This window comes from Rutilus rutilus (assembly GCF_951802725.1).
Source record: "Rutilus rutilus genome assembly, chromosome: 18".
NCBI lineage: Eukaryota > Metazoa > Chordata > Actinopteri > Cypriniformes > Leuciscidae > Rutilus > Rutilus rutilus.
In genome coordinates, this window is record NC_140231.1 from 33,038,055 (window position 1) to 33,065,796 (window position 27,742).

The following is a 27,742-nucleotide window of genomic DNA, read 5'->3' on the forward strand; positions in this document are numbered from 1 at the left end:
GGCTTACACAGGCCAATAGGGCCAATAACAGTGCAGCCACAGCCATCAGACGGGCACTAACGGATTACCTTGCTGCACATGTCCCACTCCGTAGGCGCTTATAGGAGGAGAGCGCGGGAGAGTAAGATGAATGTGGGGTGATGGGAAAGAAGCGGATCTAAGCTAATGATTTGTTACTTGCATCGCATTGTTTTTTCTAAGGTCTTTAAATGTTTATCTGCTCTCTGGAGTGTGAAACCAGCTTGAGTTAGTTGCTCCCTACTTATGAAAGACAGAGAAGAGGTATCTAAAAGTTGTGTTTACAATTTCTAATAGAAGTTCAGCACATGCAAGTTTTCAAGTACATTTGTTATTTAAAATAAAATAAAAAAGTAACAGCTTTGTTTGTTTTGTTTTTACAAATGAGGTAAAACTGAGGTTCAAAAAAGGGTCAACTTGTAGTAGCTTTAAACATATGGAGCAAGTGTGGAACAAAGTGCCTCTGAAAATGTTTTGTAATAAATAAAAATTGTTTAAAAAAAGGTGTAAGGTGTAAACATTTTACAAAAATACTTTTAAGAACATACTTCGTAATAACACAACAAACCTGACATAACTGTCTCATTAATCATAAAGTGGTATGGATTAAAAGGTGGGACACTACAGTTGGAAGAATCTTGTAAAACCTTGGTCACCATCGTTGTTGTCATCACGTTCAGGCTGAGGTGTTTGTGAGTAGGCGACACGATGTGGAGGAGCAGGGGGTTGCCCGTAATTGTCAAAATGGTTGTTGTATAGCTGATACATTGGCTGGGGCTGAGAATTGGTAAAGACAGGTTGAGGAGTTGGCCGCTGGAATAAGGCACCTAACCCAGTGAGGAGTTGGGTTACTAAGACACCCGCTGAACGGGTTGTTTCTGCGATCAGTTGAGACATGAGTGCTTCATCCCTGGCATGGCTCAACTGCCTTTGCTGCTCACTCCATTGGTTCTGTGCGTGCTGCATTCTCTCCATGAACTGTTGTTGTTGAGTAAGTGACGGGGCCTGGACCTGCGACTTGACCCACCTAGAGCAGACAAGACAGCCCTTAGCTTGCACCATCAGCTATACTACATAATACAGATGGTGGACAACCAGAATGAGACTTTTACCGCCGCCGTTCCCGCGGCGGCAAAATTGGGATGTGTATTTGCTGCCTTTTACCGCTGAGTGGCGCTGTAATCACAGACTTTGAAAAGTGTCAGTTTATTCTCTTTATGACGTAATCTGCCGCGGCAGTAATCTGAGCTGAGAGGCCACAGATAAATTCAAGATAAATATTGTGGTTAAACGAATTCAAATTCATTAAATTTAAACAAAGTAGACACGTTAAAATTGTGTGCCCAGTTTTTCTATAATTTAGAAAGGCTATGTCAATAGGTTACTTGTCATTACTTACATAAAATTAAAACATTTTCAGGACTTGCAGTTACTAACCGATGTTAGTCGGTTTAAGCATTCTTTGTTATATTCAGAATTAAATAGGCTTACATGTTGTTATGATTATCAATTGAATTATTTAATAAATAATCAACCACAATGCCTATTAGCCTACTGCCGCAGCAAAAATAAACCAGTCGAATTTCAAGTCGTTCGCGAAATGACAAGGCTATACCGGGTGGCGCAAGTGACAGGGCAAAACAGCAGCAACTGCGGCATTTTAAAAGGTAAGTTTCCTATCTGTTTATTTAAAAAAAAATGAAAAAAAAAGAAACATGGCGCAAGATCTTGTAAAAAAAAAAAAACGTTTTTCATTATTTGAACAAAAATGAGACTGATTGAATATGTAAAAATATAAACAAACAAAGCAGAGAATAAAACAAACTTTTAGGGAAAAAAATTAGGCCTATTATGCTACAACAGAATTGGTTAACATTAACGAAAGCAAAATATGTAAAAATACATTTAAAACAAAATAAAACAAAACAAATTCGTGGCCGAATTCAAATCGGTTCAAATCCCGAACAAACAGTAGACCTAGGCTATTCAGACGATAACTCTGTGGTCAATGCATTAACAATAGCCTCTCGGAGCTTCAAACGATCTGAGATCGAATCTCAGTGTAGCTGACAGTGTTTATGTTTTTCCGTTCTTGATGCTTAAATATGCATCTGTTTATTAAAGTCAATCGTCTTGTTTAATTATCAATTGTACATTACAACATAAATTTGCAACATTCCAGTTGTGCCGCTGCAAAGACGACACATCTGATTAAGGAAGACTGTCAGCCGATTGCACCAGAAAATGAAGAACACACACTGGAACGTTAGGCCATGTCATAACGAGTGAATCGTGGCCGAGTGGTTGAACTTACGTTACGATCATTTAGATGACACGGGTTCGAATCCCGAACTAACTTGGACTACTGATATTTTTATATTAGCCTATTAATGCGTTTAAACGACAAACAATAAAATCAGAACCAGTATTCTGTTGCGTTCATGGTTTCAGTGGCAGTAACAAATAGCTTTTGTTCCTTCAAAGATACAACATGCCTTGCTGAATTCACCTTACAATAAAACGAGGTGGGTCGCGAATTAAAGAGCTCTGTATCTGCTAAATTGAAATTGTGTGTGGAAAACCTTTAAATACAATCAATAAAACTACAATATATAATTTAATAAGATATAGGGCCTACTGTACATAGGCTATGGACTTTTGGAGATTTTGAGATTAATCCTTAAAAGAATTTAGCCTTTGCCTTCATCAGGCTGGCTCCGACACTCTCCATATGAAAGACGGAACATTAACACCTCTGTCCTGCACCCCCACGATAAAGCAACTATTGCCTTCTCCAAACCCCCCACAGGCTAGCTGAGTTTGCAAAACAAAACAAAGAGTTTGCCACTCGTCGTGGTGTGCCAAAACACTTAATTATAAACTTCAATAGTTCATTCAAAACAATCTCAAAACGCTTTGTGACATTTTGAAAAGCCGTGGATGCATTACTGCCACTGGAACCATGAACGCAACAGAATACTGGTTCTGATTTTATTGTTTGTCGTTTAAACGCATTAATGCATTAATGCATTAATAGGCTAATATAAAAATAGTATTATCAGTAGTCCAAGTTAGTTCGGGATTCGAACCCGTGTCATCTAAACGATCGTAACGTAAGTTCAACCACTCGGCCACGATTCACTCGTTGAGACATGGCCTAACGTTCCAGAGTGTGTTCGCTCAAACGCTCTTCATTCAAATGAACGCGCCGCCGCGTTTGTCCAACACTAATTCAACATGCCAGAATAAAACCTGGCTTTAGAACAATGCATAGCGCCACTCGTCGTGGTGTGCCAAAAAATTACAATAATTTAGTTTCATTTATTTCAGTGTTAATGTTTGAGTTAAAAAAAATCCTCTACAAATTAAATTAACACAAAGTCGGCTATAAGAGTCCTTTATAGGCTACGTAAAAAAGCAAAGGGCTTACAGTCTTAACATTTAGGCTACTTTGCTTAAATTCGATACATTTATTTTCAGTAGGGCCTAATAAATTTGTAGGGATGTAATTTCAGTATGCTTTACCAACGTTATGTATTCAGTTAAAGTTCCAAGAGGTCTGGTCTCTATATTTCCTTCCCAGCTGACACTAATATGCAAGTGCACAGCAAAATTCTATTCTAAAAAAAAAGTCTATAGGCCTACTATACTGCCTGAATTTAAATAAGTAAGAGAAGCAAATATAACAGACACTAATCATGGAGGCGCCCGCGCGGTCACTTGCATTGCACGTCAGCTGGAGCGCATCTCATCCTAACTTAACGAAACTCAGCGTATGCCTCACACAGACATGATAAATACATCAAATACACAAAGCTTGAAATGTCTTCAAACGAAATAATTCAAAACGAAAAGAAAAAGGCTACTCTCTGATTATGTCTATATGTGCATCTCTCTCTAGGTGCGTTCACTACAAATATGGCGATCGTCAACTTCATCTTTGCAGTCGACACTGTCAGAAAACACTAGTTTATTGATAAAAATCAATGCACGCATCACCGTATTTACAAATAAATCTTGCTTGTTGCACGCACACATGTCGAAAAAACGAAATATTATGTTGAAATAACATTATTATTAATAATACATATTTTAGAATATTTGATTAAATGCTGATTGTTGCGCTTGTTCAATTTAATAAAATTAAAACTTTAATTGTGATAATTAAAATAATTGAAAATGAAATATTTAGTGGGCAAGTTTTGCTAATTTATTATACAGGCTATTATATGCCTATTGCCTATATTAAGTAGGCTAGGTCATATTAAGACAAGGCATGTATTAGTTATTTTAGCTGTTATGAGAAAAAAAAATCTAACGAAATCTAAAATCTAAATCTAATAAATCAAAAAAAAAAAAAAATCTAACGCCAGTTCAACATGCCAGAATAAAACCTGATTTTTGAACAATGCGTAACGCCACTCGGCCTGGTGTGCCAAAACACTACATTTTAAACTTCAATGTTTAATTCAAAACAATCTCAAAACGCGTTGTGACATTTTTTTAAAGCAGTAGCCAAGCCTATATACATTAAGGGCATTGAAACCAGGATCTTAACTAAAACGCGTTCCGAGTAATCTCTCAAAAATTATGCCACACTACTCCATGTATTTTTTTTTTAAGGACTGCTTTTGAAATCACTATAAATTACTATGCAATTGTATCGCTCACCAGAGCTCTTCATTTATCTAATTCCTCAATAGAATAGTAAAAATATTCCGCGTCATTGCTCCTAATATCGTCTCTATTTTTAACTTTTGATTCTATTTTTTCAGTTCTAAAATTTATTCTATCTTTGGTTCTATTCTGTTGTAGCCTAATAGGCCTATTTATATATATGAAAAATATGCCTATTAGGCTTAGGGTTTTATATTTAACCCACTTACATTTTAAAATGCGGCAATTGCTGCTGTTTTGCACAATGTCCCTTTGCGCCACCTGGCGGTCATTTCGGGAACGACTTTGAAATGCGGCTGGTTTATTTTCGCCGCGGTGATTTCGCCGCGGCAGCTGGCGCGGCGGTAATAGGCATTTTGGTTGTCCACCATCTGTATCTCTTCTTAATCACTATAATCAAAGTGACCATTAAAGAAACTGATTATTTTCAGACATTACACAAGGAAGAGGATTAACTAAGTGTTACAATACTATGCTCTAACCAGTTATGCCTTAGTAATACTATTTAGAAATCCTACCAGGAGTAGCTGCAGTGGCATCCGATGGCTGTGTAGACTGAGGAGGCGCAGTGGCATCCGATGGTTGTGTAGGAGGTCCACTTGCTCCATTCTCTGCATCTGGCCAAAAAAGACACCAAAAACAAGCAAAACGTTAAAGCTTGATGTTAGGATAGTTGGTTCAGTGACTTCTCCTATTAAGCTAACCGCTTACCTGTGTTATCATCCACACCATCATCATCCTCTCCTTCAAGATCTAGTGAGCCACTTCCACTTGTTACGTTGCTTGCTGTAGACATAGGGATGGCTATAGCCTGTGTCTGTCAGGTCAAACGTTGGCAAAATAGCATAAATACTATGTGCATAAAATTAACAAAAAACAAGAGACGTCTTTTTACGCATCATCATGAGGAGACCGCAAAATAGCAATAGACACGGCCTTACACTGACGTTACTTTACATTAATTTGACGTTTATTTGACTTATTTATCAGGGACAGTGCATGTTAGGCAGCAGTTGTGGTACTAATGAGTAGCATTACTATTTATTATAACAATTGACCTTAGTTACGTAGCTATTTTGCTCAGATAAGGCGAGCTAACCTACCTTGGTCGTCAGGTAACTGCTCCTGTTCGTCCTCAAAGCCGACATCTACCCCGCTGTTTTCGGCAGTAGTGATGGGCCTATTCCCCAAAATATCATCCATTATGTCGAACTGGGGGAAAGAAGATGGGTCGGACCCGCTAGTAAGTTACCGTTTTGTTTCTTCGCCTTGTAGTATGCCTTTTTCAGCGTCTTCCAGCGGTACTTGATTTGGTCTGGCGTCCGTACAAACCCTGCTTCGTGTAACTTTTCGGTCACCTTCTTGTAAATCTCACTATCTCGGTACTTTCTGCCGTCAACAAAAGACGTTATATTCATGGTTTTCACCACACTAATAAAGAAATTGGTTTCCTCCTCGCTCCAAAAGTGTGGTGCTGTGCTGCGTCTCGCCATGTTTACCTCTACTTCTTGTTTACTTCCGGTATACTGCACGCGGGTTTTTGCCAGACGGCGCATACAAGAAGTTCCTCTACTTAAAAGACCAAGATTCCTTGCGAATAGAACATGTGCAGAACACAAATCAATGTTCCTTTTGATGGGGATATGCCGATACGCGTTTACGTGACCAAATATTCAGGTTAGAAAAGGGGTAACCCAGGGATCATATTCGGGTTTTTAAAAACCAGAATATGAGCATATTCGGGTTTTTGCCAGTGTTTACATGGCCGTGCGCGACCGGGTTATTGCTAATATTCCGGTTTTGAACGGGTTATTGGCTGCTTGTAAACGTAGTCATTGACAACTAGGCCTATTGATCAAATTCATGCTTACCCTCCAGCAGAATCTTTCCTGGATCCTTCGTTGTCCTTGGTCTTGCAAGATATACTGCTCTTTCTATTACTTATAGAACTGTCTTTGTAAGCTGAAGTAAAACTGAACAGTGTTTGTCTTTATAAAATAAACATTTATTTGAACAAAAGATAAAAATACTGGTGACACAATGATTCATATTTGTAGCAAATCATCAAAAGGTTGCAGGTTATAATACTTCAGCTTATCCAATCTCAACAGGGCAGTCCTGTATGAGTGGAGAATTACACAGGCTATTTACCTTGTAAGCAGTTCAAGCAATAGATGTAAAAAATAACTTGTTCTCATCCGAGATATTCAAGTTAAGATAATACAGCAGAGCAATTTAAGCAAAAAGAACTTCAGTTAATAAACTGAACTGGGAGAGAGCCAATTTCTCCCCAGGGATGCACATGACCTCAAAATCAAAAATGCAACAACTAACAGTAAAAAAGCAGTCATATTTATACAGAACTGGGCTACATTATTCCTATGCAAGTTCTTGTTTTTTTTCCAGAGGAACTAAATCATGTGACATCAACCTTCTATTGCCTCAGTCAAGGAGGCTTCTGGTGAGAAGCCAAGTACAGGCATAGTGTAGACAAACATAGGAATTACACAAAAATAAAATATAACACAATATTATAAGAAAAAAAAATCTACATAATGCAACATAGTAGCATACAGTAAAAGATATATATATATAAAAGATAAGATATATATATATAAAGATGTAAAAGATAAGATATATATATATATATTGGGGGATAAACCCAAAGATTTGAAGGATTTATCAATGAAAGTTTTTTCGAAGAGCAAGTCATTTCTATTGATTATTTTGAAATAAAAGAAGAGAAAAGTATTAAAAGTGTACATTGTTTTCATCAAACTTGAAAACCAAGTTTGTGTTTTACAAGCACAGTGTTTACTGTAGTAACAGAAACTTTGTAAGGGTCAGGAATTTGATGATATGAAATTAAAGTGTAGTTGAAATGTTAATGTTGTTTCAGCATTTGTACTTCAGATTGTAACACTGATGTTAACATTACATTTGTTGTACTTTTAGCATTAAATGAGGCTGCAAATATGATGTTGAACCAACATTATTGTAATATTGATTTCATGACATTCCAACATATTTGTTTTTTCACGTTCATTTGTTCATTTATTTTCGGACAACTGGGAACTGGATCTCATAATTGTCAAGAAGCCCCTAAGGGGGGTATTTACGGGCCTTTGCCCCCCAGAAATGAGTTCCTGGTCTAATTTAATTTTCTTTTTCTTTCTTTGCTCCCAAGAAATGAGTTACTGGTCTAACTTCATTTTCTTTTTCTTGTTTGCTTGCGATGTTGTCTGAAGCTGAAGAGAGAGAACAGATACACACTCATTCACACACATTAAGACAAATAACCACAGAAATCATTGCTGAGTCTGTCTTACTCACGTTTACCAACATTGTCCTGCATCTTCTGTAAGACATTGAGCTTCAGGTTGGTCAGGTGATCTGTGAAAGTGATCGTCACACTTGGACTGAGGTCTGGATCTGGAATATATTGGGTTCTGAAACAACAGTCAAGAGTCAGAGATGCTGATGGTTCAGTGTGGTTCTATATAGAACTCTAGGGTTCTTGACTCAATTTTAAGAACCCTTTACGCCAAAAAGTTTCGAAGGAGAAATGTCTTACATTTTTACTTTCATATTTCATTTTAGTAATAAAGATTACAAGCTGTTAAATGCATTAAATTTTATTATTTGAATGAATGTATGAATGGGTTAATTCAAAAAATGATGGGAACCTCTACAAGGTTCTATATAAGAAGCGTCTGACGGAACCCTTTACGATTCCATATAGAACCTCTTCTTCTAAGAGTGATGATTTGAGTTCAGAAACACAGAGACAAAAACACACAAACCTTTGCAATGTGGCCTTAAAGTTCTGTAAAGAAAAATAAAGAAATACAAATTATTCAGCAAAACTGAGTTTGGCTTAAATCTCTGAAAATTGGCATTCATATCATTGGAGAATAATGAAGATTCATTGACACCTGCAGGAATGAAACATCTTCAGCCTTCATCTGCTCCTCGATGTCTCTGATTGTGAATCTGAGAAATGAAATCTGTTTGCTCGTCTTTTTAATCTTCTCCTTCATCCTCTGACTCCCCTTCTCCTCTTCCTCTCTCAGCGCTGTTATTCTGGCCGCTTCTTCATAATATAAAAGCTGGTGAAGTTCCTCAAACTTTTTTTGAATCTGAGTCTCTATGCATTGAGCGTGAAACTGAAATGAAACACAAAATTGGCCAAACTAGATCTACATCAGTATCTACACTTCCAGAATTGCATTAATCACATTATTTATTTCAAACCTTAGTATCTTCAGCAGTTTTACACAGATTCTGTTCACGATTCACAGATATTCTCAGTTCCTTCTGTAAGCGTTCCAGTGAAGCTTTGAGTGTCTCCTGAAAGAAAACAACAAAAACAGTGTTTATTGATACATTTATTTGATTTTGGTTTTTTTTGCCTCTTTTTTATTTTTATTTTTTATTTAATACAGACAGTGGAGGGAATGGATTTGAGCTAACATGCACCACAACAGCTCAAAACATTTTTAAAACTTAATCTGATGCACTAAACTGAAATATTAAAAGCAAAATTAGATCATTTAGTGTTAAAGTCTAAAGAAATAAAACTTTTTAAAAGGATTTTTTTTCCCCCCATGTCAGTTAAGCCTAACTCTGAAGCACTTCCTGGAACTATCTGAAGTTAGTCTGACTTTCAACCATTTGAATCTTTCATGGTCGCATCGCAACTATCTCTCTATATGGCTATGGTGTAGAGTTACATTCAAGCTATTTTAAGGCATGAATACATTTTTTTCACAGGAAAAAACTTTTAAATATGTAATTTTGGTGATCAAAGATGAGATTTAAGGGATACAATTATTGACTAATGGGCCTATGAGATAAAAAAAAAATTCTGAATGTTTTTTTTTTTTTTTTTTTCAGTATTATGTGATCGGTCTTCGTTTAGCTCTGCGTTGTGTTGGTAGATGAACGAGACCGGGCAACAGAAATTACTCAGGCCAGATTTTATTCTACATGAATAAAAAGACAATTGAATCAAAACAAGCTTGAGTCTGTGGCCGTCTCTCGTTTTAACATCATCCTTTCTTCAGTCGCATTTACCGCGAACTGAAGGAGAGCAACCGGAACCAGAACATAAGTCTTAAAGGAGCCACGCACCGTATTTAACAATACTGCTAAACAACCATATAACCATGACATCTCAGTTAATAGAAATCAATATTAGAAAAATAAATTAAATGAAATGTTAAAAGAATAATTTCCAGAATACAAAAGAATTAAAGAAATATAACAAATGATAGTAACAAATGGAGAGATTTTGAGGGAAATTAATAAATAAATATAACACCCGTTACAATTAGTTTGTCAAAGTGAAATTGTCTATCAATAATTATCGATATTTGATTTAATCAAATGATTTAAACATCATCTGACCTTATTTTCCACGGCAACTTCATCTACAGGACAGAATCTGTGGTTGGCGTGTTTTCTGGAGTCTCGACACACCAAACACACGGGCTGTTGATCATCCAGACAGAAGAGTTTGAGCTCCTCTTTGTGATCTCTACAGACTCCAGATCCAGATTTCTGTCTTCTCTTCTGTTGAAAACTCTCACACAGGTTCCTCAAAGCCAAATTTACCGGAGGACGAACATTTGAAGTTGTTGATCGGCAAACCGGACATTCTTTAAATGGTTTATTTCTCCAAACCCTCTGAATACAGCTTGAACAAACACTGTGGCTACACGGCAGAAGAACAGGATTCACAAAAATGTCACAGCACACCGGACAAGATAAATCCTCCTCAGACAAAGAACTAGATGCCATTTTTCATAGTTCCTAGAAATGAATCTCAAAGTAAAGTTTCACTTCTAGTTAAAGCTAGGGTAGGGTATTTAACGGCTCTGGGCAGTTTCAGAGAGGCTACCAATAGCAAGCTAGTCTTGAAAGCACGAGATCTCACACTCCCTTCAGAGCGTTTCCAAAGCCAAGACTCCAAAACACATGAACGCGCTCTGCAGAATTAGAATCAGAATCAGAAAGAGCTTTATTGCCATGTATGTTTACACACATAAGGAGTTTGTTTTGGTGACAGAAGCTTCCAGTGCAGAAGCCAAGTACAGAAAACATTTAAATAATGCAATATAGTACAGTAAAAGAAATATATAAAGAATATATACAGCTGCACTTCAGGGAAAAGTGAGGTCCCGCAGCGTTGTAGTCAGACCGGATGTCTCCACTCTTTTCCCACATGAACAGCGACAAGAAGAGAGAGGGTCACTGAAATAATGCCCCTTTTAAAGGATTAGTTCACCCCAAAATGAAAATTTCCTAATAATTTACTCACCCCAATGCCATCCAAGATATCCATGTCTTTCTTTCCTCAGTGGGAGAGAAATGATGTTTTTTGAGGAAAACATTTCTGGATTTTTCTTCTAACAATGGACTTCATTGGTTCCTATCGTTTTTTAAGTCCAAATCAATGCAGTTTCAAAAGTCTTTGAAGTGTTTAAACGGGCTGTACGCGATCACAGCTGAAGAAGAGGTTATCTAGCGAAACGATAGGTCATTAAAAAAAAAAAAAAATAATTTATAGACTTTTTACCTTCAATAGTTCGGATTGAGCTGATCAACAAACGGACAGGGAACTACGTCATCACGTTGAAAGGTCACGCCGGCGCCGGCAGAAGTACCGCCCCACTGTTTACAATGTGACCGTACGTAGGAGAATAGTTCAAAAAGTATTGTTTGCTATTATATATATAGTAATAGTATTCAGTGAATATGAATATGAATAGTATATGAATAACATTCTGATGAATATGAATAGTAGTTCAAATAGTATTGAGTCAACATGATGAATGTTCCCTGTCAGTAGTCCTTATGATATACCTTATGTCAAAAATGATTGATGGCTTTGACCTTTGACCTTTTGACAGGTTGCCCCTCCTACCCATCGATCATGTGGTTTTGACAGTTAGTTTGACCTATTGACCTGGCTAGCCCTAGATCATGCAGTTTTCACAGTTAGTTTTGCCTTTTGAAGTTGGTATAATAATTCATGGTTTTGACAGTTAGTTTGGGCTTTTGAAGTTGCAATTATATTTAATGTGGTTTTTGATCGTTTGAAGATGCTGTTATATATCAGAATCCCCCTCCCTCCATATTCCTGAGCGTATCCGGGCTGTACTGTGAAACTGAGGAAAAAAACGAAAAAAACAAAAAACGGTGAAATGTATCTCACACAAACGTTGAAAAACATTCTGTTCTTTAAAAGTGTATAAATGAAATGTTTATAAAAAAAATATCTTACTAAAAAATCCACTGAACCAACCATTTCAGTTTAAATAAAAAGGAGTCACAAAAAATTGCAATCAGTTAAATGTTTAGAGAGCTGAAGAAAAAACATACAGCTCATGAAACAACGCAATGTATGAAACGGGTTCACGAAAATAAAAAATCATCTTACATGTTTAGAAATCAGAGCCCTCTGGCCTATCTTTACACCAGCGTTTGACCTTGCAGTGGAATTAATTAGATAAGATTAATTATGTTACTAACCATGAAAATCTGAACTTAGATTTTCATCTTATGATAAGCTTTTTATTACACTTCCTATTTTCTATGTCTGATGGTGACTAACTTTCCATTCCAGATCTAACAATAAAACAGGATAACTTTTACTTCCTTTTATTTAGGATGTAGCCACCAGACGAACTTTCGATATGATCTAACCTTCTAACAAACTTTTGACTCAATGTAACCTGGGTCGAATGGAACTTTTAGAAAGGACTCAATGTTCTGTTTATTTTGACTGTATTGTGAAATGATTGACTGAAATATGAACCCCTTACAATGTTTTTGATATTTTGCTGATGTAGCTAACAAAGGGTAATGACGGGGGGGGGGGGCTTGCTTTAAACAATTTAACCAATCATATTGGTAGCGCATGACATGTTAGTCATGATGATTCTATTTTGATGTGTCTGGCTTTACCCTATAAAGCCTATTGTATTCTTATGTTGGGCCGAGAATCTCTGAGTATTGCTCGAGAACTCCCGGCCGTTTTGAGTAAACCATCTGAGGGACGTTTACTGAAGTCTGTCTCATTTGTTTTTATGCTGCGCAGCAAAGAAGTTAGGTTAGTAGACTCGGCCAGTTGTCGACTGAAGACGCAAGAGCTAGAGTATAAAGGGTATTAAGTGTCGATTTGTAGACGCTCTGTGTCGATGAGTAGACGCAACAGTTTTATTTATTAAGTGTCGATTAGTAGACGCTCTGTGTCGACAGTAGACGCAGTTTTATTTTAGATAGTCAGATTTAAGAATTTTCCATCACAACCTGCAGGGCTCTAACTCACAGATCAGAATGCTTCTCAAAGTAAAAGCCAGAGCACATCGTATTCCAGAGAGCATCAAGGCACTGTGATTAAACAATGTCACAAAATTACAATCAGTTAAATGTTTACACAACTTGTTTGCTGAATTCATATAGTCATTCCTGAATGTCTCTCAAAGCACCGTCTCTCAACCAGAGGCCCCCGCTCGTGTGTGTCAGCAGGCCGACGGGCGCGCGCGTGCGTCTGTCTGTGTGTGTGTGTGTGTGTGTGTCAGCAGGGCTTGGGGCGCGTGTGTGAGAGTCACACAAATTGGTACGTTTAGATAAAATAAATATCTTACACTTTGCGTATCAACTCTGAGTCATTATACCTTAAGGGCCTCTTTTCACACCACAGCGTTCACCTTGAGCGGTCATAATGCCTCTCAAAAAACATAGGGTAGTGTGTAACAGGTTCGCTGGCTAATAAGCATACAGCTTTAGATCTCTCCTAATTTATTTTCCAATTATAATCTTTTGGACCGTAGTTCATCCTCAGGAGTCGCCTGCGTGTGACAGTCTGACGTGAAATACAGCCCATGAGTGCTATAGAGCCTCTGATGGGCCTCTTAGGTCATGTCTCTGACTCAGAGGGGTGTATTCAGTGATCAGGATCAGACATTGTGAATGTTGTGCTGAATTTATTTCAAAGTATAATCTTAAAAGTTTAAATAATATCTTTTTAAATATATATATTTTTTTATTAAATTCAATAAATTATTAAAAGTCTTAATAAAAACAAATATTCTACAACAATGATCTGTGGAAAAACTTGACTTGAACTTAAAGTATATTTTTTAGTTATCATGGGTATGTAAAATAATTCAAAATGTGAAGCGTCACAAGTCATCTCACGCCTGTGAAATGTTCAATAATTCCTTAAGCTGTATCTCTGAGAAAATGACAACATCTTCAGAGAGTGAGCAACAATGAAAACATTTAGAAACTGTGAACCCTCAGGCCGTCCCACTAATAGGCTGCTTATAAGGTCCTTCCGATCAGCGCCGCGTCTTCTGAGAAAGAAGTTACTTGACAAGTTAGCTTCAGGATATCGGGTGACAGACCAGATGAGCTTCATGTGCATCATGTCAAAGCTTATGCAATGTTAGTCTGCTAACGCCTTTCCAGAGACAACGTTTTGTTCATACTAAATTTATTTCAAAGCGTAATCGGAAAAGTTTAAATGTGATCTTTTAAAATGAAAGATTGTTTAAATTAAATCTTTAAAGTTTGAATGCATACGCATCTTCTATTTATCTTTTAGAAGATTACTGTAATGATTTTGTTTAACGGTGAAGTATAATTGTTATTAAGCAATGTCTGTTCAAAAACTTTAGATTGTTGAAAAACTGTACTTAGTCATCTTAAATCTAATTTATATGAAATGATTCAATCAGTATTTTTTTGTCCATGCGGGGTTTACATTTTTATGGTGGGGGCTTTCCATAGCCATAATGATTTTTCTACCGTAACTGCATATTCTATCCCGTACACCTAAACACGACCATCACAGAAAACTACATTTGCACATTTTCTAAATGAAATAAATAAATAATGTAATATCATTTCTAAGCTGTTTTTGCGCGCGCGTGCGCACACACGGTTCTAAAAAATGAAATTTTAAATTCATTTATTATTAATAAAATATATAACCAATAAATAATAACATGTTACTAAAATGTATTTAAAAAATGTAAACAAAGTTTTAGCTAAATAAATATATAAATAAAAAGACCTTACATTTCCAGAGAGGTGAAGTAGTTCTTTATGCAACGATAAAAACAATCCAAAAAGCAAATAGTTTAAGTTGTCATAAACAAAACAGCCCCAGACCCTTCAGGGATAAACCACAGTGTGAAATGAATGTTCCAGACCCTCACAGAGACGAGGGGAGTTACAGAGCAGATGAGCCTCGGGGGACAATGTCACAGTAAAGCTAGTCTGCGTTCCAGAGTTTTATACTGGACGTGACCTTTCAACGTGATGACGTAGTTCCCTGTCCGTTTGTTGATCAGCTCAATCCGAACTATTGAAGGTAAAAAGTCTATAAATTATTTTTTTTTTTTTTAAATGACCTATCGTTTCGCTAGATAACCTCTTCTTCAGCTGTGATCGCGTACAGCCCGTTTAAACACTTCAAAGACTTTTGAAACTGCATTGATTTGGACTTAAAAACGATGGTAACCAATGAAGTCAATTGTTAGAAGAAAAATCCAGAAATGTTTTCCTCAAAAAACATAATTTCTCTCCCACTGAGGAAAGAAAGACATGGATATCTTGGATGGCATTGGGGTGAGTAAATTATTAGGAAATTTTCATTTTGGGGTGAACTAATCCTTTAAAAGGGGCATTATTTCAGTGACCCTCTCTCTTCTTGTTGCTGTTCATGTGGGAAAAGAGTGGAGACATCCGGTCTGACTACAACGCTGCGGGACCTCACTTTTCCCTGAAGTGCAGCTGTATATATTCTGTATATAGTCCGGTTTGCCGATCAACAACTTCAAATGTTCGTCCTCCGGTAAATTTGGCTTTGAAGAACCTGTGTGAGAGTTTTCAACAGCAGAGAAGACAGAAATCTGGATCTGGAGTCTGTAGAGATCACAAAGAGGAGCTCAAACTCTTCTGTCTGGATGATCAACAGGGCACAGGTGTGAGAGCACAGGGCGCCAGTGGCGAATTTGCCAATCTTGGTGTTCTATGGCAAATGCCAAGCGTCCTGCACGGTGTTGGGCTGTAAGCACAACCCCCACCTGTGGACGTCGGGCCCTCATACCACCCTCATGGAGTCTGTTTCTGACCGTTTGAGCAGACACATGCACATTTGTGGCCTGCTGGAGGTCATTTTGCAGGGCTCTGGCAGTGTTCCTCCTGCTCCTCCTTGCACAAAGGCGGAAGTAGCGGTCCTGCTGCTGGGTTGTTGCCCTCCTACGGCCTCCTCCACGTCTCCTGATGTACTGGCCTGTCTCCTGGTAGCGCCTCCATGCTCTGGACACTACGCTGACAGACACAGCAAACCTTTTTGCCACAGCTCGCATTGATGTGCCATTCTGGATGAGCTGCACTACCTGAGCCACTTGTGTGGGTTGTAGACTCCGTCTCATGCTACCACTAGAGTGAAAGCACCGCCAGCATTCAAAAGTGACCAAAACATCAGCCAGAAAGCATAGGAACTGAGAAGTGGTCTGCGGTCACCACCTGCAGAACCACTCCTTTATTGGGGGTGTCTTGCTAATTGCCTATAACTTCCACCTATTGTCTATTCCATTTGCACAACAGCATGTGAAATTGATTGTCAATCAGTGTTGCTTCCTAAGTGGACAGTTTGATTTCACAGAAGTGCGATTGACTTGGAGTTACATTGTGTTGTTTAAGTGTTCCCTTTATTTTTTTGAGCAGTGTATATATATATGTATATATATGAGCAAAACTTGGCCACTAAATATTTAATATTCAATTATTTTAATGATCACAATTAAAGTTTTAATTTTATTAAACTCAACAAGCGCAACATTCAGCATTCAATCAAATATTCTAAAAGATGTAAATAATAATGTTATTTCAACATAATATCTCGTTATTTCGACATAATATGTGTGCGTGCAACAAGAAAGATGTGCATTTGTAAATCCGGTGACGCGTACATTGATTTTTATTAATAAACTAGTGTTTTCTGACAGTGTCTGTCGACTCAGCTGCAAAGATGAAGTTGACGATCGCCATATTCGTAGTGAACGCGCCTATAGAGAGAAATGCACATAATGGATTACATAATCAGAGAGTAGCCTTTTTCTTTTCGTTTTGAATTATTTAGTTTAAAGACATTTCAAGCTTTGTGTATTTGATGTATTTCTCATGTCTGTGTGAGGCATACACTGAGTTTCATTAAGTTAGGATGAGATGCGCTCCAGTTCACGGGCAATGCAAGTGACCGCGCGGGCGCCTCCATGATTATATTGTCTGTTATATTTGCTTCTTATTTATTAAATCCAGGCAATTGGTTGATGAAAAGTTGATTAAAATTAAGATACAATTTATACAAAACGAAATTCACTTTAACGAAAGGCTTTCTACAAAACAAAACAAAACTTAATGAAGTGGTCAAAATCATGTCTGACCCGCTCCATGTCTCTCGATATATTGCACATCCATCTTACTCGTGCTGTTCACTTTTTATAAATCAACATAAATGGAAAAAAAATTACATTATAATATTTTAACAAATTTGAAACTAAATGCGCTTATTTGATGGCTACAACAGCATAGTAGGCCTACAGACTCTCTATTTGTACAAATTGCTGCACATTAATTTAATTCTGAATTTTGCACACACAAGTTGAAAGGCATTTGTTCAAATCAAGTTCACGGATAATTGTGCGTGCATTTATTAATCATTATGATACTAAAATCATAACAAAGTAGGCTATGCTATGTACAAAAAATCAGATGAGTCCAGAATATGAATGCAACGTTTAATCACACGTTAAGCATTTTCCTTTAATTTTTCCATTTTACTGGAAATGTTAGCCACACACCAGGCAAACTGCCGTAGCCGAGGCGACATCTAGTGTATATATCTATGACTTCGCACGACGGTGTAATTTACTTCCGGGTAAAGATAGGATCAGTCAAATGAAATACAATAAACATACAAATAAATATTACAAATAAAAAAACGATCGGAAATGGGTCGGTCCGTGTACTTTTTTATCATTTCATTTCCTGTTTGGAATGGAATAACGAGAAATGAAAACCAGCTAGTTTTTTAGTTTAGTTTAAAAAACGAAAAATTATATTTTGGCTCGATTTTTCATTTTTCGTTTGTGGTTTACAAATCGATTTATGGGTTCGATATTTCATTTGCACACGTGGGCGGCGCTGAAACGCCCCTTTCATCTTATTGGTCGAAACGCTCCGCCTTCAGTAAGCGACGAGCTTTTCTTTCTGTCAGGCAGAATAAGAGTCAGTACGAGTGCGGCACTGACAAATGCACGTTAATAAAATAATGTCTGAAACCACCACTCACTGTTAACTACGCACAATATTTGAAGCAGAAATATGTCACGTAATTCGTGCTGCTGCGTGATTTCTCGTTATTCCATTCCAAACAGGAAATGAAATGATAAAAAAGTACACGGACCGAAATGTCGTCCAATTTTCTAATACTATTATTTGATGACAACAATACATTTGGAAAACAAAATACAGCCATTTCTGCTTTTTTTCTTTTAAACAAAAAACCAAGCTGCACCCTTTTTTAAATTTCATCTTTCATTCCGAAATAGAATAATGAATGAACGAAAAAGTACACGGACCTAAAGGGTTCTGTCAGACGCTTCTTATATAGAACCTTATAGAGGTTCCCATCATTTTATGGATTTAGTTTGAATTAACCCATTCATACATTCATTCAAGTAATTCAATTTTATGCATTTAACAGCTTGTAATCTTTATTACTAAAATTAAATATGAAAGTAAAAATTTAAGACATTTCTCCTTCGAAACTTTTTGGCCTAAAGGGTTCTTAAAATTGAGTCAAGAACCCTAGAGTTCTATATAGAACCACACTGAACCATCAGCATCTCTGACTCTTGAATGTTGTTTCAGAACCCAATATATTCCAGATCCAGACCTCAGTCCAAGTGTGACGATCACTTTCACAGATCACCTGACCAACCTGAAGCTCAATGTCTTACAGAAGATGCAGGACAATGTTGGTAAAAGTGAGTAAGACCGAACGCAGCAATGACTTCTGTGGTTATTTGTCTTAATGTGTGTGAATGAGTGTGTATCTGTTCTCTCTCTTCAGCTTCACACAACATCGCAAGCAAACAAGAAAAAGAAAATGAAATTAGACCAGGAACTCATTTCTGGGGGGCAAAGGCCCGTAAATACCCCCCTTAGGGGCTTCTTGACAATTATGAGATCCAGTTCCCAGTTGTCCGAAAATAAATGAACGTGAAAAAACAAATATGTTGGAATGTCATGAAATCAATATTACAATAATGTTGGTTCAACATCATATTTGTTGCCTCATTTAATGCTAAAAGTACAACAAATGTAATGTTAACATCAGTGTTACAATCTGAAGTACAAATGCTGAAACAACATTAACATTTCAACTACACTTTAATTTCATATCATCAAATTCCTGACCCTTACAAAGTTTCTGTTACTACAGTAAACACTGTGCTTGTAAAACACAAACTTGGTTTTCAAGTTTGATGAAAACCATGTACACTTTTAATACTTTTCTCTTCTTTTATTTCAAAACAATCAATAGAAATGACTTGCTCTTCGAAAAAACTTTCATTGATAAATCCTTAAAATCTTTGGGTTTATCCCCCAATATATATATATATATATATATACACTCACCTAAAGGATTATTAGGAACACCATACTAATACTGTGTTTGACCCCCTTACGCCTTCAGAACTGCCTTAATTCTACGTGGCTTTGATTCAACAAGGTGCTGAAAGCATTTTTTAGAAATGTTGGCCCATACTGATAGGATAGCATCTTGCAGTTGATGGAGATTTGTGGGATGCACATCCAGGGCACGAAGCTCCCGTTCCACCACATCCCAAAGATGCTCTATTGGGTTGAGATCTGGTGACTGTGGGGGCCATTTTAGTACAGTGAACTCATTGTCATGTTCAAGAAACCAATTTGAAATGATTCGAGCTTTGTGACATGGTGCATTATCCTGCTGGAAGTAGCCATCAGAGGATGGGTACATGGTGGTCATAAAGGGATGGACATGGTCAGAAACAATGCTCAGGTAGGCCGTGGCATTTAAAGTGTAAATTGCAGGTTAAATTTTTCACGAAGATAATGCAATGTGTTTATTAAACATAAAGATAAGAACCACCCACCATTGGTTTTTTTTTATACCAAAATGCTGAATATAATATGAAAAGTTGGCACTTTAACAGTGGTTTTAACCGCTCCCGCACCCTTCCACTAGATGGGGCGTGACATCATAAGAGGAACTCACTAGTAGAGTTACCGGCATAGTCAATAGTACGCTAGCAGCTAAATGTAATTACTCATGCATTAAGTATGGTACTCTTCAATGTTGTATTTCTTTGAAAGCTATAGATGCCTTACATAACTACAGAAAAGTTGGTTGTATGTTTTATTTGATAAAAATATGGATAAAATAACTCAACTGTAAACATACTCGTGTGTGCTGACTTCAAGGGGACCGTGATCCTGCCTAAAATGAGAATAAGCTATTCGCAAAACAAACGGGTTCAGGCTCCGTGTTCAGGCACGTCAGATCAGCCGGTCGCAGGTCGAGCTGTTCCACTAAACTCCAAAACGCGTTCACCTCACGGCAGCACATACTCTCCACTGCTGATTCAACTGGGTGGCATAGCCCACACAAACACAGTGATGGGGACATCGATCTCTCTTTTTCTTTTCTGACAATAAACATTGCTAATTAAATCGTGAGAAATTGATAAAGCGTGGATTGAGGAAGGGTATTACATGACGTTTGAGGCGTCGATGAGACTAGCGATTGGTGCCTGTGCAGTGTGTGCATCTCTACAGCTCTGATTTGGACTGACACCATGTAAGTAAATAATGTCTTCAGTCATTGTCCCTCCTTGCTATTCTACATGACGGCAAGATTTTGAAAAGACTGGCTTGTTCCCTTATATTATCCGGGTTAAGTTTGCACCAGGCTAGCCTAGACTAGCTCTAACGTAGCTACTCACCAGGACACCTGGCCAACCCTCCACTCATTCTCCTCACACCAAGCATTAATAACTCTTTGAGTGCCATGGGTCCTGGCAATTTCCTCCCCTCTCTCACGCCTGACCGGTTAAAAATTGTAGGGCTGTGGTCCATAAAGAATTTTATGGTTTCCCACATCCTCAGTCGTTCTCCAAACAGCCGTAATACAGTAGGAATCTAGCAGAGTATGGGTTGCGAGTTCCTCTTATGACGTCATCACCAGTTACTGAAAAAACATGCTACCTTTGAAGAAACCCTAATAAATGTTATTTTAACACATTTTAAGACAGAAATAATTAAATATATACATATAGAGCACTTTAATTTACACATTAATTGGCTGTGGTGGTTAACCTGCAACTTACACTTTAAACGATGCCCAATTGGCACTAAGGGGCCTAAAGTGTGCCAAGAACATCCCCCACACCATTACACCACCACCACCAGCCTGCACAGTGGTAACAAGGCATGATGGATCCATGTTCTCATTCTGTTTACGCCAAATTCTGACTCTACCATCTGAATGTCTCAACAGAAATCGAGACTCATCAGACCAGGCAACATTTTTCCAGTCTTCAACTGTCCAATTTTGGTGAGCTTGTGCAAATTGTAGCCTCTTTTTCCTTTTTGTAGTGGAGATGAGTGGTACCCGGTGGGGTCTTCTGCTGTTGTAGCCCATCCGCCTCAAGGTTGTGCGTGTTGTGGCTTCACAAATGCTTTGCTGCATACCTCGGTTGTAACGAGTGGTTATTTCAGTCAAAGTTGCTCTTCAATCAGCTCGAATCAGTCGGCCCATTCTCCTCTGACCTCTAGCATCAACAAGGCATTTTCGCCCACAGGACTGCCGCATACTGGATGTTTTTCCCTTTTCACACCATTCTTTGTAAACCCTAGAAATGGTTGTGCGTGAGAAAATCCCAGTAACTGAGCAGATTGTGAAATACTCAGACCGGCCCGTCTGGCACCAACAACCATGCCACGCTCAAAATTGCTTAAATCACCTTTCTTTCCCATTCTGACATTCAGTTTGGAGTTCAGGAGATTGTCTTGACCAGGACCACACCCCTAAATGCATTGAAGCAACTGCCATGTGATTGGTTGATAAGATAATTGCCTTAATGAGAAATTGAACAGGTGTTCCTAATAATCCTTTAGGTGAGTGTATATATATATAAATTTCTCTTATTAATTGGAATGGTTTCCTAAAACTGCTTTTCTCCCCGAACATAGAATACATTAACGCTGTGTCTCATTTCAGGCTCAGTCGAGAATAAAAGAATCCTTTTTCTTTATAATATGGCTGTGTCTTATTCCCTGACATAACTTTGAAAGGCCATATTTAAGTTGGTGTATATGTATATATATATATCTTTTACTGTATGCTACTGTTGCATTATTTAGATTTTTTTTCTTATAATATTGTGTTATATTTAATTTTTGTGTAATTCCTATGTTTGTCTACACTATGCCTGTACTTGGCTTCTGCACTCGAAGCTTCTGTCACCAAAACAAATTCATTGTGTGTGTGTAAACCTACATGCTTCAGGGAATTATTTGAATTTTGAAAGATATTATGAACCTACAAATACACTTCCAGATACATATACACGCACACACTTACACAGAGGCTCGAAGTGCAGAAGACGGAAAGGACGGAAGAATGCCCATACAGTATATGGGAAACAATGTCGACACCAGAAGCCTCCTTGACTGAGGCAATAGAAGGTTGATGTCACACGATTTAGTTCCTCTGGAAAAAAAACCAAGAACTTGCATAGGAATAATGTAACCCAGTTCTGTATAAATATGACTGCTTTTTTACTGTTAGTTGTTGCATTTTTGATTTTGAGGTCATGTGCATCCCTGGGGAGAAATTGGCTCTCTTCCAGTTCAGTTTATTAACTGAAGTTGTTTTTGCTTAAATTGCTCTGCTGTATTATCTTAACTTGAATATCTCGGATGAGAACAAGTTATTTTTTACATCTATTGCTTGAACTGCTTACAAGGTAAATAGCCTGTGTAATTCTCCACTCATACAGGACTGCCCTGTTGAGATTGGATAAGCTGAAGTATTATAACCTGTAACCTTTTGATGATTTGCTACAAATATGAATCATTGTGTCACCAGTATTTTTATCTTTTGTTCAAATAAATGTTTATTTTATAAAGACAAACACGGTTCAGTTTTACTTCAGCTTACAAAGACAGTTCTATAAGTAATAGAAAGAGCAGCATATCTTGCAAGACCAAGGACAACGAAGGATCCAGGAAAGATTCTGCTGGAGGGTAAGCCTGAATTTGATCAATAGGCCTAGTTGACAATGATTGTTATTGTTTCACGAAGGTGTAGGGACACACCTAGATTTACTCTGGTATAGGCTAAACAAGCTAGTGAGGATTTAATCCTATTCTGACCTGACAGTGTAACTGGTCTGTTGTCTGCGTTGTGTTTTTGGTTGGTATGAGAAGAACAGGACAGCATTCAGCAGTTTCACTGATCTTTAATTCCTGATATACAAACAAATGTAATCAGCCTCTTAGTGAGAGTCGCCCTTGTAAACTCTATAAAACAAATGTGATGTACACTTGTCACATGTGCTCTCATTTCACATTTAGGCCCAGATGCAAAAATGTAACTTAAACGGGATGAAATGACAAAAATAACCACACAGATAGGCAAAATAATAGTATATACATAAATTAGAGTGAAAATATAGACATAAAAGCAACAATTAAAATTAGGATTAAAAAAGATTATCAGGAGCTCAAAATAACCTCACCTCTCAGTGCGTCACCAATGCAAAGAGGAAGAGGAGGGGATAGAACAGGAAATTGTATTGACTCATGACATCACATCACTTAGGTACTCACTTCACTTAGGCAGTCATATCAGGTGCATGTAAACGAACAATTTTGTGAGAATTCTAATAAACTATAAATACATTTGACAGTACACTTTCTGTACCTGTTACAACAGCAAAAGACTACCTAGCTACTTCGATACTAGGGGTTCTTCAGGAAAGGAGATAAATACCAGATCTCACCACAATGCCAATAAAACTCTTTCTGATTCTAATTCTGCAGTTGCGTGTTCATGTGTTTCGGAGGCTTGGCTTTGGAGACGCTCTGAAGGGAGTGTGAGATCTCGTGCTTTTAAGACTAGCTTGCTATTGGTAGCCTCTCTGAAACCGCCTACCCTAGCTATAACTGAAAGTGAAACTTTACTTTGAGATTCATTTCTAAGCAACTATGAAAAATGGCATCTAGATCTTTTTCTGAGGAGGATTTATCTTGTCCGGTGTGCTGTGACATTTTTGTAAACCCTGTTCTTCTGTCGTGTAGCCACAGTTTTTGTTCAAGCTGTATGAACAGCTAGCTCGGGCGTAGACGTTATGGAATGGTGCATTGTGGGTAACGGCGGCCATTTTAGAGGCAACGCAAAAGCCGGTTTGGAATAAGGTAATAGCGTAGCCGGCCGGTCTCCACCGGCACCGAGAAAGAAAGAGAAAAAGTTATGGACCGTGACCAAATAAAAAAGTTGGCTATACCGTATACTGACAAACTTAATGATGAAGCCAAACAACGCTACTTGAGATTATAGGCGGAATCGATCCCTATGAACAAAGTATGGAGTAATATGAAAGTTTACCAAGCCTCAGTTTCCCTGATATTTTCTCCTACTTGATCTGTGGAGTGAGCGCTTACACCTCCGATCCAGGGCCGGATTAACAATTTCCTGTGCCCTCGGCAACAACATTCAAAGTAACATTCAAAGTAAACGCGGAGAAAACAATCGTTCGCACCGTTAACCAAGCATCAGTGGTGACACACACACACTTGTCAGATTCTGTGAGCTATGAAGCTTGTCTATGCGGGTTTGTTACACTTATCACACATTTCACACATAAATGTCACACATTTATCATACGTGCAATAATAGTATATTGACGACCAGCGGCGACCCATGCCATCTGACGAAAATGGGGAAAACTAATATGATTTATGAGGCGTTTGCCCTGTCGATCATGAGACCGATTACAGCAGTTCACAATACAGCAATACTGAACCATTTTCCAAAAAATAACCTAAATTAATGACCAAATGATCACTGTTACCTACTGCCTACTATACGCTACTATACACTGTACAGTACATCTACTTCCGTACCGTGATTGCCACAATGCATTGCGACGTGACGTAACGATCCCGAACTCTATTCAGAGGGTTTGGGAAAACAAAATACTTAAAGAATGTCTGGTTTGCCGAAAAACATCTTCAAATGATTGTCCTCTGGAAAATTTGGCTTTGAAGAACCTGTGTGAGAGTTTTCAACAGGAGAGAAGACAGAAATCTGGATATGGAGTCTGTAGAGATCACAAAGAGGAGCTCAAACTCTTCTGTCTGGATGATCAACAGCCCGTGTGTGTGGTGTGTCGAGACTCAAGAAAACACGCCAACCACAGATTCAGTCCTGTAGATGAAGTTGCCGCGCATAATAAGGTCAGATGATGTTTAAAACCATTTAATAAAATCAAATCTCATTATTGAGAGATTTTCACAATTACATATTTTTATCTGTTAAATTATGAAACCAAAGATAATCTCAGATAAACCAAAGAGCAATTTAGAAACTCAAATCTGAATTTGCTAAATTTGTCAAATTTTTTTTTTTTTGGAATTCAAGCCATAATCAGATTGTAAAACTGCTAATTTTATGCTAATGTTTACACTTTACATTGTATCTGTGACGTATAATTCTAAGTATACGTACTCAGAATAAATAATGCGTCTGATATTAAGATATTTCCTGCGTCACCATTTGCCTACTTCTACTACACCCTAAAAGGTGTGTGTGTGAAGAACAAATACTTTTAAATGTGTAGCAGAAGAGTAAACTCAAGCTTTGGTTTTTCTGATGTCACAAACTACCTTGTAACCAATCAGATCAACGTGTGATCGTCAACCAGTGGATCTCTGAGCTGAGTGAGTGGAGGCGGGGCTCATTTGGGGGTCTGTACAGGGGGACTTTAAATAAGAGGCAAAAACCTGGAAATTTAACAATGGACAGTTTGTTTTCTACTTCCAGAAGATTCTCAAACCTTTTCTGGAAAACTTACTGGATGACCTGGAAACATCTGAGAATCTTGAACTGAATCTGTTTGAAACTCTTGAAAGTGCTAAGGTTTGAAATAATGTGATTTAATGTAATTCTGGAAGTGTAGATACTGATGTAGATCTAGTTTGGCCAATATTGTTGTCTCTAATTTCAGCGTCACACTCAGTGCATGGAGACTCTGATTAAAAAAGAGTTTGAAAAACTTCACCAGTTTCTACATCATGAAGAAGTGGCCAGAATAACAGCGCTGAGAGAGGAAGAGGAGAAGAGGAGTCAGAGGATGATGAAGAAGATTGAAGAGACGAGCAAACAGATTTCATCTCTCAGAATCACAATCAGAGACATCGAGGAGCAGATGAAGGCTGAAGATGTTTCATTCCTGCAGGTGTCAATGAATCTTCATTATTCTCCAATGATATGAATGCCAATTTCAGAGATTTAAACCAAATTAAGTTTTGCTGAGTAATTTACTTTATTTTTCTTTACAGAACTTTAAGGCCACATTGCAAAGGTTTGTGTGTTTTTGTCAAATCAAATCATCACTCTTAGAAGAAAAGGTTCTATATGGAATCTTAAAGGGTTCCGTCAGACGCTTCTTATATAGAACCTTGTAAAGGTTCCCATCATTTTATGGGTTTAGTTTGAATTAACCCATTAATTTGTTCAAGTAATTACATTTGATGAATTTAACAGCTTGTAAACTTTATTACTAAAAATCGACAACCAATTAAACATGAAAGTAAAAGGACATTTCTCCTTTGAAACTTTTTGGCATAACGGGTTCTTAAAATTGAGTCAAGAACCCTAGAGTTCTATATAGAACCACACTGAACCATCAGCATCTCTGACTCTTGAATGTTGTTTCAGAGCCCAATATATTCCAGATCCAGACCCCAGTCCAAGTGTGAACATCACTTTCACAGATCACCTGACCAACCTGAAGCTCAATGTCTTACAGAAGATGCAGGACAATGTTGGTAAAACTGAAAATGACAGACGCAGCAATGATTTCTGTGGTTATTTGTTTTAAAGGTGTGTATGAGTGTGTATCTGTTCTCTCTTCAGCTTTAGACTTCAACATGATTCCAAAATTTGGATGCTATCTGTCCAAAATGGGACCACTACAATAAGTAAAATGTAGGAAACCCCGGGGGATCAAGTTTGAATTGGAAATGGAATGAATATAAATAAATGAATAAAAAAAAGGGTGAATGCATGGAAGAAAAAGCTAGAATAATAAAATTTGACAGAGAAACAAAGTTTCAGACTTTCTATTATGTTTAAGCATTTGAAGCTCTGAAACATTTTAACAAACTCTCATAGAAATTTATTAATGAGGGCTTACTTTTTTTAAATTATTTACAAGTATGGAAATAATATTTACCCTTCAATAAAAACAATTTACAACATCAGAGAAGGGTGAGTTTAAATTACCCTTAGAATAGCGGACATTTTGTTGGGTTAAAGGAGGAATTGTCTCCATTTTTACTGACAACCAGCGCTATATATATCAAACCAACATTTTGAAGTAACTTCACAGTAAAAGAATAGGTGATTAAGTGTTTCAGGAAAAGAACAAAATCCTCAAACTGAAATCATTTCTGTATAAAGTCACTTACTGGGTAAATCTTAAACATAATTTAGTAACGAGTCTCTTTGACCTTTGGAGCAACTGGGTGTAAGAGGTAAAAGCGTTATCCCTTACTGAGGTTTCAACATCTCCCAGAAAATAACGCTGATAATCACCAGTGATAATACATTTAAGTTCTTAGTAAGTGTAATAAACTTATTTACACTCTAAATAAGAGGTCTACATTCATATTTTTAAAGAGGGAA

At 37.5% G+C, this 27,742-nt stretch overlaps 2 protein-coding genes across 2 annotated transcripts; one reads left to right on the forward strand and one right to left on the reverse strand.

The window, feature by feature from the left end:
- Positions 1 to 7,716: 7,716 nt before the first annotated feature.
- Positions 7,717 to 10,539, reverse strand: LOC311276630 (E3 ubiquitin-protein ligase TRIM4-like). The gene is made up of 6 exons (XM_084386412.1): positions 10,105 to 10,539; positions 8,950 to 9,045; positions 8,631 to 8,861; positions 8,499 to 8,521; positions 8,029 to 8,144; positions 7,717 to 7,943 (listed from the first exon to the last, which is right to left on the reverse strand). Exons 1-6 carry the CDS (start codon positions 10,495 to 10,497, stop codon positions 7,852 to 7,854), a joined length of 951 nt encoding a protein of 316 aa, XP_084242538.1. The 5' UTR covers positions 10,498 to 10,539; the 3' UTR covers positions 7,717 to 7,851.
- A 2,150-nt stretch (positions 10,540 to 12,689) lies between these two features.
- Positions 12,690 to 26,936, forward strand: LOC311277685 (E3 ubiquitin-protein ligase TRIM4-like; the record flags this gene model as incomplete). The annotated part of the gene is made up of 8 exons (XM_084388055.1): positions 12,690 to 12,811; positions 18,652 to 18,767; positions 18,854 to 18,927; positions 25,102 to 25,290; positions 25,877 to 25,972; positions 26,061 to 26,291; positions 26,395 to 26,417; positions 26,774 to 26,936. 8 exons carry the CDS (start codon positions 12,690 to 12,692, stop codon positions 26,934 to 26,936), a joined length of 1,014 nt encoding a protein of 337 aa, XP_084244181.1.
- Between the last annotated feature and the right edge of the window lie 806 nt (positions 26,937 to 27,742).

Excerpts from the sequence above, each read along its gene's own strand:
- LOC311276630 (XM_084386412.1), bottom strand. The coding sequence starts at position 10,497 with ATGGCATCTAGTTCTTTGTCTGAGGAGGATTTATCTTGTCCGGTGTGC. Across the intron at positions 9,046-10,104 it reads AAGTTGCCGTGGAAAATAAG|GAGACACTCAAAGCTTCACT; the intron begins GTCAGATGATGT and ends GTTTTCTTTCAG. Across the intron at positions 8,522-8,630 it reads AAGATGTTTCATTCCTGCAG|AACTTTAAGGCCACATTGCA; the intron begins GTGTCAATGAAT and ends TTTTCTTTACAG.